The sequence below is a fragment of the Amblyomma maculatum genome, chromosome 8, assembly GCF_055883805.1.
Source record: "Amblyomma maculatum isolate TAMU_Amacu chromosome 8, ASM5588380v1, whole genome shotgun sequence".
Taxonomy (NCBI): Eukaryota; Metazoa; Arthropoda; class Arachnida; order Ixodida; family Ixodidae; genus Amblyomma; species Amblyomma maculatum.
Window position 1 is genome coordinate 44,099,817 of NC_139351.1, and position 13,253 is coordinate 44,113,069.

At 46.1% G+C, this 13,253-nt stretch overlaps 1 protein-coding gene across 1 annotated transcript; it reads left to right on the top strand.

Annotated features, from left to right (window-relative positions):
* The first annotated feature begins 279 nt into the window (after positions 1-279).
* LOC146181074 (endothelin-converting enzyme 1-like) lies at positions 280-4,005 on the top strand. Its single transcript, XM_084575697.1, has 2 exons — positions 280-1,560; positions 3,538-4,005. Exons 1-2 carry the CDS (start codon positions 280-282, stop codon positions 4,003-4,005), a joined length of 1,749 nt encoding a protein of 582 aa, XP_084431823.1.
* The last annotated feature ends 9,248 nt before the right edge of the window (positions 4,006-13,253 follow it).

The window sequence follows — 13,253 nt, forward strand, 5'->3', positions numbered from 1 at the left end:
CTCTTCTACCTTGTCCATAACAAGACTAAACATCGCGCCGTTCCTGAAATTTGCGCCACTAGAGCCTGCCTGGATCACTCACTTGGGCTAGGCATAAAACAAGACAACAGCCGAAAAGCCTGCGAAGATTTTGGCCAGTTCGTGTGCTCCGGATGGCTGCATAACGACACTCGGCCTAGTGTCTCCACGGCACTTTTTCGCTTAGCGCAGTGGCTACGGGAACGGAAACACCTTCGCGAAGACCCCAGTCGTCCCGTAACGAAAGGCGTGAGACTGATGATGGACGCTTGTCTTCGCCTCGAAGGCACCACGGCAGACATCGACGATTCGGAAAACATAATTGAATTCATGAGCAAGGAATTGTTCCCATGGCTGCTAGACTCCACGGATGCTCGGCTTGGTGACCCAGACGATTATTCAGTACCGCTGAGGGCTTTGGTCAACCTGGCCGCCCTGTGGGTCACGCCATTGTGGTTCTTCGTTGAGCTCGTCGAGCCCTGGCATGGCACCGCCCAACGAAGGTCAGTGTCCATGAGCCCATCTTTCGCACCATACATTTCCAAAGTGATCAACAGAGAGGTTAATAAGTACAACTTCTATGAATCCGTCGTCGCCCTATTTTTATCCGGCACCTTTCGAGAAAAAGCCTTGCCCGCATTCATTGAGTTCGCAATGGCAAGCGTTGAAATTCAGAGCTGTATCTTCGGAAACCTCTCGCTCACGTTCATTGACACACATCCAAAACCTCGGTTTCTGGTCATTCGCCAGTTACCAGCATTAGTGCCTAAACTCCAAGCCCGTGACTGGGTCGATGCCTTCCAATCCGCATTTACCGTGAAACCAGAGCTAACCGAAGAGGACACACTGGTCGCCACCAACGGCAATCTGTTCGACGTGATGCGCGTCCTTTTCGAATCGTACTCGGCCCGCGAGGTGACCTTCCACACAGCATGGTGGTTCATTCAGCTTCTCAGACCCATCGCAAGTAGCTCAGTACGAGGCCTCTTCTCGAAGCACCCGCTGTCTGATTACTACTACCCGATGGCTTGCGGTATAAACGCTGCCACCGTGTACATGCTCCTTTTCTCTGGCATCGACGACCGCGTATTCCCCAAAGATCACAGGCTTATAGTTAATAAAATTTTGAGCAATCTGCATATGACTGCGCTGGCTGAAGTCAGCTCCTGGTCCACCCTGGACACGAAAACAGTCCGTGCTGTCTCCTTGCGACTTCAGAACACCAGCACTATGATATGGCCACCCCAAGAATACATGACCAACAGGAGCCTTGAAGTCCTGTACGGACACGACCACGGAACGGCACAGAGTTTCTTCGAGCACTGGCGCAAGAGTCGTGAGCAGCTACAAAAGTCACCTGGGAGTGAAGAGTACCAGGCAAGCCTGCGGTTGTTCCAATTGCAGTCGGCACACATGGCTTCATACAACCCCGTGATGAACGTGATTTCCATCGCCGTGGCAGTTCTCGCAGCCCCGTACTACTCCGATGAAGGCACCGACGCCATGGCTTACGGAGGACTGGGATTCATGTACGCCATGCAGGTAACGTGAAGGAGCGAAACCTTAATACCAGGTTTGCATTCTCAAAACGGGAGGGCTTGGCTGTTTACTAAATCAAGGAGTTAAAATGTAAGCTTAAAGAGAAACAGCGAACAGGACTGTTCCGTGCCTTGTATGTGTACCCTGTCCTCCCTACTCCTTCAGCTCATCGTTGAAATGACATGCAAGCGTAATCACACCTAAGCCGTTTGGCAATTCAAGAGCACCTTTAGAGCAGTATTCGGTGCGCTGAGACTATATCGTTTCATGGTACTGTTCTTTCGACTATACTAATGACTATAGTACTATGCGCAATGCGTATCGTGTAATGTTTTTATCATCTAGTCTGAGCGAAATATTCCTAAACTGGTTCTTTCCTGTTTTAGGACTGCTGTATTTGTATCATGATTTTTCGAACACGTTAATATTTTTCATTATATGTGCATACTGAGACAGTGATGAAGGCACTGTTCATTGGCATTGATCAGTTTCACAACAGCCCCGAGAACATTGCTGAAAGTGAATGAACTGGTATTTTAAACTCATCAGAGCGCTACCCTTGGTGTGTATTTGTAAGTGGAATAGAAACAGGCACAGAAATGCGTGATTAATCCTCCTTCCAGCGTACCGACGCCGTGTGCATCATAATGTTGCGAAAATAGGTGGTGTGATGTGTAGAGCCGTTGTAAAAATTACAGCGCGCAAGATTTTTGCTTCCAAGCTGTGTAATTGCTCTCGTAAAATATTCATGGAAGCCCAAATTCTCGCAGGGATGAGCTTAAAAGCCCACTGTCCACCCTCCGGTCGAAAATATTTTCTTTCCCGATGACTGTGACACTTCGCCCCCAGAACGCAAGGCCGCAAAATGTTTTTGAAAAGAGTAACTAATAACGCAGTTACAGCCACCGCAATCACCCGATTCTGTTGTGCTTCTCTCCAGTTCCGTTCCCTCGCAAATGTTTTTCACTCTCCTGCCTGAGGTCGTCTTGCCTCCGCAAGACAAATTCCCCTTCCTCCTCCGCGTTTGGCGGGAGGTGGGGCGTGGCACTCCGCATGCGCGAAAAAAAAAAATGGGCGAGGGAGCGCGCTTCGCTGGATTCAGTCTGGCCGTGGCGAGGGAAAAGCGCGCAGCGAGCGGTAGACACCCATCCTTCACCCTCAGACAGCGAGACGAACCAATGGATGTCGTTCTCGACAAATACGTCATAGCTGCGGCTCGACGGGCCAGAGCAGGGAACGGGAAAGCTGGCTTCCCGAAGGAGAGCATGAGAGAGCTTTGATTTGTATTTTCGTTGCTTTGCGGCACGCGTGTCACGGTAGCATTTTGCAGAGACTATCTCCGGTACCTCATCGAAACACTGGGCTCCTTCGCTTAAAAGGTAGATTTGAAACCTTGGCGATGCATTATGCGCCTCAGAGAGAGCTCCAGAAACACTCTGGGCAGTATAGTTTTGACAGAGGATGTAGATATGTCTGTGCGGCATTGACGCTCGTAATGAGAAAAACAAATGTTAGTCTGGCCCTTGCTACGTTAGCAGTGCTATCACGACCCCTGGGAAGATTCTGAATGCAAATAAAAGAACTTTGTGATCGCGTTCGTTTTTAAGCCACCTATACTTGAGATGACGTATTTAAGTATCGCTTAGAGGCAGAACTCTGAAGTGAAGCTACGATAGTAATGTTCAACAGGATAGTTAAGCGGGCGAGTTGGTGACACATTATCCAAAAAACAGCGCGAAAAAACGGGGACGAAAGGAAGAAACCACAGGAACAAGGGTTCGACCGAATCTCCCGTCAAGGAAGGGGACCTCGCAGCAACCAGGAAAAAAAAACAGCGCTTGTTCCTGTGGTTTCTTCCTTTCGTCCCCGTTTATTCGCGCTGTTTTTTTTTGTTTTTTTTTTTGTTTTTTTATAAGATAGTAATGTTAACCTGCAGTAATACAATGCTTTATTCCGTATCCGTCGCATGGACCCTCCCAGCTCGCCCGAACTATCAACGCGCTCACAATTCTGCTCAGCGATGATATGTCTCAGACCCCATGGACACCGTCTTTTGACACCGTTAACACTGACGAAGAGAGCACCCGAAACATCGGATCTCCCGGGCGAGCCCTGTGGGAGCTAGCCCGCTGCTCGTCCAACGTCACTTCCAGTAGCAACGTGACGGCTCTCTTCCCTCTCCTTCCGGCGCTGAAGATCGCGCACGCTGCCTACCTCCGGTTCCGTAGCAACGATCGGGACCTGCGCCTCCCGGGAATGGAGGAGTACAGCGCTGAGCAGGTCTTCTTCATCACAGCCTGCCACGTGACCTGCAGGGAGAGGAGTGACCGTCGCCGCGTGTCGCCCGAATGCACGGAAGCTGTGCGTAACTATGAACCGTTCGCAAAGGCCTTCTCCTGCCCCTCCGGGTCATCAATGAATCCCGAGCAAAAGTGCGACTTTCTGTGACGGCGCAGCTTGTTGTTGCGTGAGGCACACCAAGATATTTGTGGAGAGCGGCGGGATCCCTTATGGAAGAAATAATTTTTACCGTATTTTTCAAAATTACCTTTTTTTAACAATCCGCGATGCGGGCTTTGTTTAAGCAGCTTTTTTTTTCTTTTTTCATGTTTATAGTAGGTGTTGTCCCGTAATCCGCAACCAATGACAGAACTATTTTCTCAAAGGCGCTTACAGAATGTTGGCGCGCTTTGGACGCCGGCTTAAAGTTTTTGTCCGCGCGATACTTCAGTTTTGTATATTTGTACTGTTCAAAGCTGCTTATAATGTCCCGTGTTCACACAATTTCAGCTATGTGCACGAATTTACATTGGTTGATTGATTAACGAAGTGATCTCTAGTAACGCCGTTAGTGGCGCCGAAAAGCACTGAATTGGTTTATTCGCCAGTTTTTCCGCTCTTGCGCATACTGTTCTTTCTTGAAGGCTGTTCAAGCATCAACTGGAAGTACCCTGTCTCCGTGCGTATACGACTGCTGACACGAAAAAATGTACAGCTAATATACACAGCAAATCATCCCGTGTTATCAATTCATAATTTTTCTTTGAGTGGACTGCTAACCACTCATCCTACAAATATAACTCCGCTGGTTGCTCTGCACAGTTTGGAGCATGAACATGGATTGGGTCAGTGACGGGGTGTACACGAAAAGTTGCGAATACGCTCTTCAGTCCCCGACTGAGATTGAAAAATGTTCCATAATTAGGTGCAATCACAAGCTACAGAACTGTTTTCTCCCTCAATTTGCGGTGTTGTGATGTCTGCACATCGTACGAGTTTCTACGTGCCTGACAATGGTGGCGTCGTTTCTGATCGGCTGCCATGAGATTGTGAGCCCAGCACACAGAGATGACCACAGCAGCAGATGTCTGTAAACCAGAGAAACTTCAAAGGCTCGGGCGGCCTACAAAATACCAGCCTTGTGCGCTTCACACAGACATCAACCAAACCGTGCCAGACATGAAAGTGATGCCATGGTTAATGTTTGTTGCGCAACATGTTGCTACTGTGTGTGTTTGCACTACTAGACTTACTTTTTTGAGGACTGTGCTCGCCGAATATGCTGGCTGTCCCGCTTTTATTTTTATTATGCCAGTAATGCTCCTTTTCGAATAGCACATTAAACTATGCTTATTTAAGAAGTCCATAAAGTGTAAGGTATAAATGAATGATAATCTTTCTAACATATTGTTAGTAGTAGAGGGCCGACGGTTCCGATATGTGCGCTGTTTCTTAAGCGAGCTAGCCGATGAGGTCTGGATGCCGGAGCTTCTGCTCGTAGCATCCCGTCTACTTCCTAATTGCGAGTTCTTTAGTGATTATGTAGTTGCCTTTGAATATACAAGCTAAAAGTGTAACGCGCGTATTCACAAGTAAACGGAATAGGTATATGACTTTAAAAAGAAAGCGAGGGAGCCAGAATCGTTAATTGTGGGAAGGTGAAGGGAAAATTTGAGAGATATGCTGTCATAAATGCTTCAAGTGCACCCTTTGATGAAAAAAAACTTCGACTTCGCTAATTGCTTTTTGTATGTCTTGTGACAGTCCTAAGCTCTGGACAATGTGTTTTTTAAACCCGTTCTATAACGTCGTACATCAATATGAGGTACCTCGGATTGAGCAACCTTCGAAGCCGCAGCCTTGATTAGCAATGTACACGATATAAGGCCTTATAAATTCACATGTTAATTAGGAAGTTATAGCGTATCCAGTAGGACAGCTAGTGCCTGGCAGGGCATAGCATGAAAGAAGAAAACAAAAAATGGCTAGCTAAGCTCAGTTATGCTAGCGAAAGGTGAGTTGCGCTTGTTTATGCTGTGTTGTTAATTGAAGATAGCTGAAGGTAATTTACAGTGCGAAAGCTTTATTAAGCATGGTCAGACACGGTTTGCAATTTCTTAACTCCTTCACTGCTATCTGCGAACCTCGAAGACACCAAGCCGGGTCTATACGACACGAAGGTGTCGAGGCAATTGAAGCGGGAGGTCACAGGAGACGAGCCAGGTGGACAGCAGGGGCTGTTTGAAATTGGCCACAGGAAATGAACCAAAGGGCGAAATATTGGTTGAGCAGAAGGCTTATTTTTATGTCCTTTATTCGCTATTTTTGCTTTCAAGCTAATGAAATATTTTTTAAATACGAGTTTACCACAATATTTGAAGTACGTCATTATACATGCACGCTGGGTGAGAGCTGACCGGGTAGAGTCCCGTTGTCCAATATATTTGACATATCGCTGAGTCATACCAAGGGATGCTATCGAAAAAAAAATCCTTTCAGCCTCATAAACGCAATGACTTGAAGATTGAAGAAAATTTTCAGAACCCAATTGCATCCCGGGACTGTACGGATAAAATTTGTCAAGTGTGTGAAGCAGTAGCAGTAGTAGAAAAAGTAGTAGAAAAAGAAGTAGAAAAAGTGAAGCAGTAGTACAGGACGTCAGCGCCTCCTGACTGACTGGTTAGAGAGACCTCAGTCTCTCTAACCAGGCTACGCTGTCGTATTCCGCCCCTAAATTTATATATGCACAGGTCTGGTTTACCGCTTTCTCCTGTCTGTGCATTCTGCGGGGAACCGGAAACAATAGATCATTTCTTGATATTTTGCCGCCGTTTTACTATGGTTTTATAAAGGGCTTTTCTTGCGACACACAGTTAGCTCTATTTATTAATGACCTAAGCTCCAACCTTGATCACAACATTCTAGAGGACGCCCTCTTCTTAGATTTCGAAAAGGCGTTTGACAAAGTTCCCCACCGGCGGCTTTTTTTGAAACTTTCACGGCTTAATCTCAATTCCTTGGTACTTGACTGGCTTCGTAACTTTCTAACTAACCGGCAACAGTTTGTTCTCGCTAATAAATGCTCTTCTCACTCCTCTGTTATATCTGGGGTACCCCAGGGCACAGTCCTAGGGCCCCTGCTTTTTCTTATCTATATAAACGACCTGCCAACTGACATATGCTCTAACATACGCCTATTTGCTGACGATTGTGTTGTGTACCGTCCCATAATCACTCACAGTGATCGCCAACTTCTTAAATCTGACACTGATCGCATTTTAACTTGGTGCAGTAAATGGCTCATGTCTCTTAACGTGAAAAAAACTTTACTTTCTTTTCACAGGCGTCCCTCTGAGCCACCTTTTAAGCACCCAATAGCTAATTCAGAAATTGCAGCAGTAACCACATATAAATACCTTGGCCTTCACTTAACACACGATCTTGAGTGGACATACCACGTAACTCAAATTTCTAAAGAAGCAAATCGAGTTCTGGGGTATTTTCGGCGAACACACCGTCTAGCACCACCATCGTTAAAATCACTAGCCTATGTAACATTTGTACGGCGCAAACTAGAATATGCATGCGCTATTTGGGACATAATCAACTTAATCTTTCTAACACGCTAGAAGCAATACAAAACCGCGCCGCTAGATTCATCTTCTCTGCATATTCTTATCATGAAAGCGTAACGAAACTAAAATGCAATGCTCATTTATCAAATTTAGCTAACCGGCGTAGCATCGCAAGACTATCTCTTTTTAATAAATTCTATTATCATATTTCGCACGAATCTGCTATCATCCCTGCATACCGCATCTCCAGCCGCACGAACCACGAAAAGACAACCCATCCTCCGCAAGCCCGCACATCTGCGCATCTATATTCGTTTTTCGTTCGCACAGCAAAAGACTGGAATGACTTGCCTGCCGACGTCGTGCTCCATACAGACCCATCAATGTTCAAAGCATCACTCGAAGCAATAATATGCCCTGTAGCCCACTCCCTCATGTAATACCCCTTCAATGGGGCCTTTGAGGTTGAAATAAATAAATAAATAAATAAAATGAGAAAACGGTATTTAGAGAAGCCGTTACAACAGCTGGGTCTTAATTTGAGCAGCCAGATTTTATTATCGTTCGGTGCCACCATGCTTGGGTACAGTCACAGGCCTGTTTTTAACGCCATTCAAAACTTCTTAATAGAAACAAAACGTCTACCTTGCTAATATGCTTTGAATTTTCAATCTGTACATATAAATCTTAGTATTCTCCTACTTTATTTCTATTTATTTCTATTTATTTTTGCGATGTAGTTATACATCTCAAAATCTAATATCTCTGCACCCCAATTCTTGGCCGATCCCCCTGTGTGGGTATGTTCCATCAAATTAGAGGAGAACAACAACAGCGCCTCCGGCGTCCCGCACGGAATGTGTGAAGTGGCGGACGGAGCCGGGTCGCATATTGCCAAACCATATCCCATAGGAGCACTCGAGCAGACACTGCTCTGGAGCGTGGATGGATGGGTCGATAGACTATATATGAGCGTCCCCTTTAAAACGGGGTGGTAGCAGGTGCTATCATGCTCGTTTATTTCTCCCTATATCTCAATTATTATTTTAGCTCAGTTAACTATATACCATCATTCTATTTTGTGAATTTTTGTTTCTACATTACTAACATGTTACTTTTCTGCTTTTATGAAAAAATCTTCCAATCGTTTTTTGCTACCTACCAGCGCAGGTTCATTCACCCGGTCAGTGTTATCTCTAAACCCCAGGGCTTCAGGAAGAGTGACTTCTCCTGCATCGACTTCCGGATTGATATCATCCCTTTTGAGTATAAGATGGGTAATTGCTTCTGTTGAAAGGGGTTTTAATGAGAGTTCAACAGGGAATATAGCCCTCTGTAAGCTGCACGGTGAACAGCACGAGAACATAGCGGCACTTCGTCGTTCTCTTCCTCGTCTTAGTGATATCCTCTCGTAGTTCACTACAACTTCCCCGGGAGCGAAGATTAGCCGCCCTGGCGACCTATAGCGAGGGCAAGACGAGCGGGTCGTAGTACGTTTTGAAGCAGCTCACGTGTACAGTTTTGCGGTCGCGATGACGCATGTCCGAAGATGGAGTGAGTGGCTCCACGATGTAATTTGCGGTAGAGATTTGGGGAACGACGGGGTAGGGGCAGTGGTACTCAGTTCGAAATTTTGATAACAATCCTAGTGGGGTGCCAGGAACCGAGAGCCAAATGAGGGATCCTTGGTGGAGGTGAGGATTTCCTTCCGCCCTGGAGCTCCGCAGCCCCACACTACCTACAGCAGCCATGACCGACGCTGCCACCACCAGTTCCACTGGTTCCTCGTACCCCGTCTTCTGAGCTGAAGCTTTGCGCCAACGCGAACAGCGGAACCGGCGACCACGACGTGGAAAACTCGCTGTCCTCATATGAGCGCGTCAGTACTCACAACAAATAGGACGATGACCTCAAATTAAATAATGTCATTCTACGTACCTAACGAACGTTACCAACCAGTGGTTCCACAACCACGAGGCCGATATCTCATCGTGGTCTGCTTTCAAGACTAGTTTTGCAGATATCTTCGGCCTGCCTGCAGTGCGCAAGCTGCGCGCTGAGCAGCGCCTGCGCGGCCGTGCACAGCTTCCTGGCGAGAATTTTACAAGTTATATTGAAGATGTTGTAGACCTGCGCAAGCGCGTGGACGCTTCAATGATAGCACAACACAACGACGAAGTCCGTCTAGGCATACACCAGCGAGCTCAAGCAGCGCAGCGGCACTTCGTCATTCTCTCCGTCGTCTTAGTGATATCGTCTCGTAGTTCACAACACTGTCGATTTACCACATACTACACGTGTCATCTTTCTGGTTAAATTTCTTTTTCGCGTGATTCCTCTGAGCAGCGTGCCCTGGCGACAAATAGTGAAAAAATTGTCAAACCGAATAAGAGCGCATTTAAAGGCCGCTGGGCCCATCGTTTCCGTGCCGCAGTGGATTAACACTACTAATTTTAGCACTTATGCAACTGAAACACCTGTTCGAATCCTGTATACCCATCTTTTTCTGAATATATTTTTTTAATTCACAACGTTAAAATAAGTTATCAACAACTTTCCCGGGGTGTGCTTTCCTTTAGGTTGCATTGTTTGGGTTTTTTTTGGTTCATAATAGTAGAAAAACCAGCCGTGAACAGCGACACGAGGTGACGGTATGACAACGGTTACACTAAGCAACTGCCTTAACCGTAATCATTTCCTTCCTTCAGTGAGTGTATATTACCTTTAGGTTGCGTTCAAAGACATCTTTCAGCAACAATAGGTATGACAAGGGTTGAATTACCTTCACCATAATGACCTGTGTGTATTTTACCTTTTCGTTGCGTTCAGAGACATCTTTCAGCAACAATAGGTATGGCAAGGGTTGAATTAGCTTCTCCATAATTAACTGAGTGTATTTAACTTTAGGTTCGCTCAGAGACATCTTTCAGAAACAATAGATATGACAAGAGTTAAATTACCTTCACCATAAACAACTAAGTGTATTTTACCTTTTCGTAAGTATGACAAGAGGTAAATTACCTTCACCATAATCAACTGAGTGTATTTTACCTTTTGGTTGCGTTCAAAAACATCTTTCAGAAACAATAGGTATGACAAGAGTTAAATGACCTTCACCATAAACAACTGAGTGTGTTACCTTTAGGTTGCGTTCACAGACCTTTTTCAGCAAGAATCGCTGTTTTCAGTGAGTGTATGTATGTATACATGTATAACTTCATTAGGGAGCCGGCAAACGACGAGTTAAAGCGTCGTGACGCTGGCCACGCGTCTACCCGGGGTTAAGCCCTACTCTGCACTACCTCATTTAGCCCGTTTGTGGTGGGTTGTGAGGCTTGTGCTTTTCAAGCGCCCCCCGGGCCTGCTGGACGGCCCATAGCTGAATGTCTTTGTCTGTATTCTGCACAGCACTTTGAAGTTCCGGCGGGTACGTCCTTGATGCAGCTTCGGTCGGGAACCTGGCACAGTCCCACATGATGTGCCATTGGTCCGCCGGACCCACTTGACATACACTGCACATATCACTCGTGTAGGTGTCTGGGTGGAGGACGTGTAGCACTGCCGGGGCTATGAGTGACCCGATTTGCATTTGCCTTAGGATGACCGCTTCCCCCCGACTAAGTGCCGGGTGAGGCGGCAGCATTGTCCGTCCAGCTAGGCGGTAATATTTAGTCACTTCCTCATAACTGGTCATTCGGTCTTTTGTTTCGAACCACCATTCGGAACGGTCCCTCTCGGGGACGCGGAAGGTAAGCGCTCGCGCCGCCGAATGACGGCGCGAGTGCTTACCTTCGTTGTGATTCGGTGAGGATGCACAATCTCCCGCGTGCGCCGGGAACAACTTGATGCGGATAGTGTTACCGCGGTCTTGAAGCTGGAAGTGAGTGTATGTTACCTTTGGGGTTGCGTTCAGAGACATCTTTCAGCAACAATATGTATGACAAGGGTTAGACTAAGGAATAACCATCCCCATAATTAAGTGAGTGTATGTTACCTTTAGGTTGTGTTCACAGACCCCTTCCAGCAAGAATCGTCGTTTTCAGCGAGTGTATGATACCTTTATGTTGCGTTTAGAGACATCTTTCAGAAACAATAGGTATGAAAAAGGTTACACTACGAAATTTATCATCATCATCATCAACCTGACTATACCCACTGCAGGGCGAAGGCCTCTCCCATATTTCTCCACTTAACTCGGTTCTGTGCTAGCTGCATCCACTTGACCCCTGTGAACTTCTTAACCTCACCCGCCCATCTAACTTTCTGCCGCCCCCTGCTACGCTTTCCTTCCCTTGGAATCCAGTTTGTTACCCTAAGCGACCATCGGTTATCCTCTCTTCGCACTACATGTCCTGCCCATGCCCATTTCTTCATAATTTCTACTACAATGTCGGTAACTTGAGTTATTTCTCTGACCCACTCTGCACGCTTCCTATCTCTTAATGTTACCCCTACCATTTTTCGTTCCATAGCCCTCTGGGTTGTCCTCAACTTAAGTAGAACTCTCTTGGTTAGCCTCCACGTTTCAGCCCCATAGGTGAGTACCGGTAAGATGCAACTGTTGTATACTTTCCTTTTGAGCGATACCGGTAAGCTGCTAGTCATAATCTGCGAGTGCTTGCCAAATGCGCTCCATCCCAATCTTATTCTTCTTGTTATTTCCTTTTCATGGTCCGGATCTGCGGTTATTACCTGTCCTAAGTAGACATATTCGCCTACTACTTCCAGTACTTCGCTACCTAATGTAAACTGCTGTTCCTTCTCGAGGCTGTTGAACATTACCTTAGTCTTCTGCATATTGATTTTCAAGCCTACCATTCTACTTTTCCTGCCTAGGTCATCAATCATTATTTGCAGTTCATCCCCCGAGTTGCTTAGCAAGGCAATGTCATCAGGAAATCGCAGATTACATAGGTATTCTCCATCTACCCTTATCCCTAACTGTTCCCATTCCAATTCTCTGAATACTTCCTCTAAGCAAGCTGTGAATAGTATTGGGGAGATTGTGTCTCCTTGCCTAACACCTTTCTTTATGGGAATTTTGTTACTTTATTTATGCAGAACAATCGTTGCTGTGCAGCCACTATATATATCTTCCAGCACTTTCACGTACGGCTCGTCCAGCCCCTGATTTCGCAATGCCTGCATAACCCCCGAGATTTCAACTGAGTCAAACGCTTTTTCGTAATCAATGAATGCTATGTATAAGGGCTGGTTGAATTCCGAGCATTTTTCTATCACCTGATGGATGGTGTGGATATGATCGATAGTAGAGTGCCGTTTCCGAAAACCTGCTCGATACTTTGCTTGATTGCAGTCTACTGTTGTCCTGATTCTATTAGCGATCACCTTACGTAACAGACAGTAAGGTGATTGTTTCTGTAATTTTTAAGGTCTTTAGAGTCCCCTTTCTTATGAATGAGGATAATGTTTGCGTTCTTCCAAAGTTCCGGTACCGTCGATGACACCAGGAACTGAGTTTACTGGGGGGCCAGTTTTTCTAGCAAGATATCCCCCACCCCCGTCCTTCAGCAAATCTGTAGTTATCTGATCCTCTCCAGCTGATTTCCCCCTTTTCATAGTTTCTAATGCTTTCTTGACCTCGTCCTTCGTCACTAGTGGAACGTCTAACTGTTTTTCCTTACCGCCAATCTCATCACGGTCCTGACTACTTTGGCACTGTAGAGATCTGTATAGAACTCCTCTGCTACTTTGACTATCTTGTCCATATTTGTGATGACGTTGCCCGCCTTTTCCCTTATCGCATACATCTCGTTTTTGCCTATGCCCAATTTTTTCTTTACCGCTTTAAGACTTCCCCCGTTCTCTACAGCATGCTCA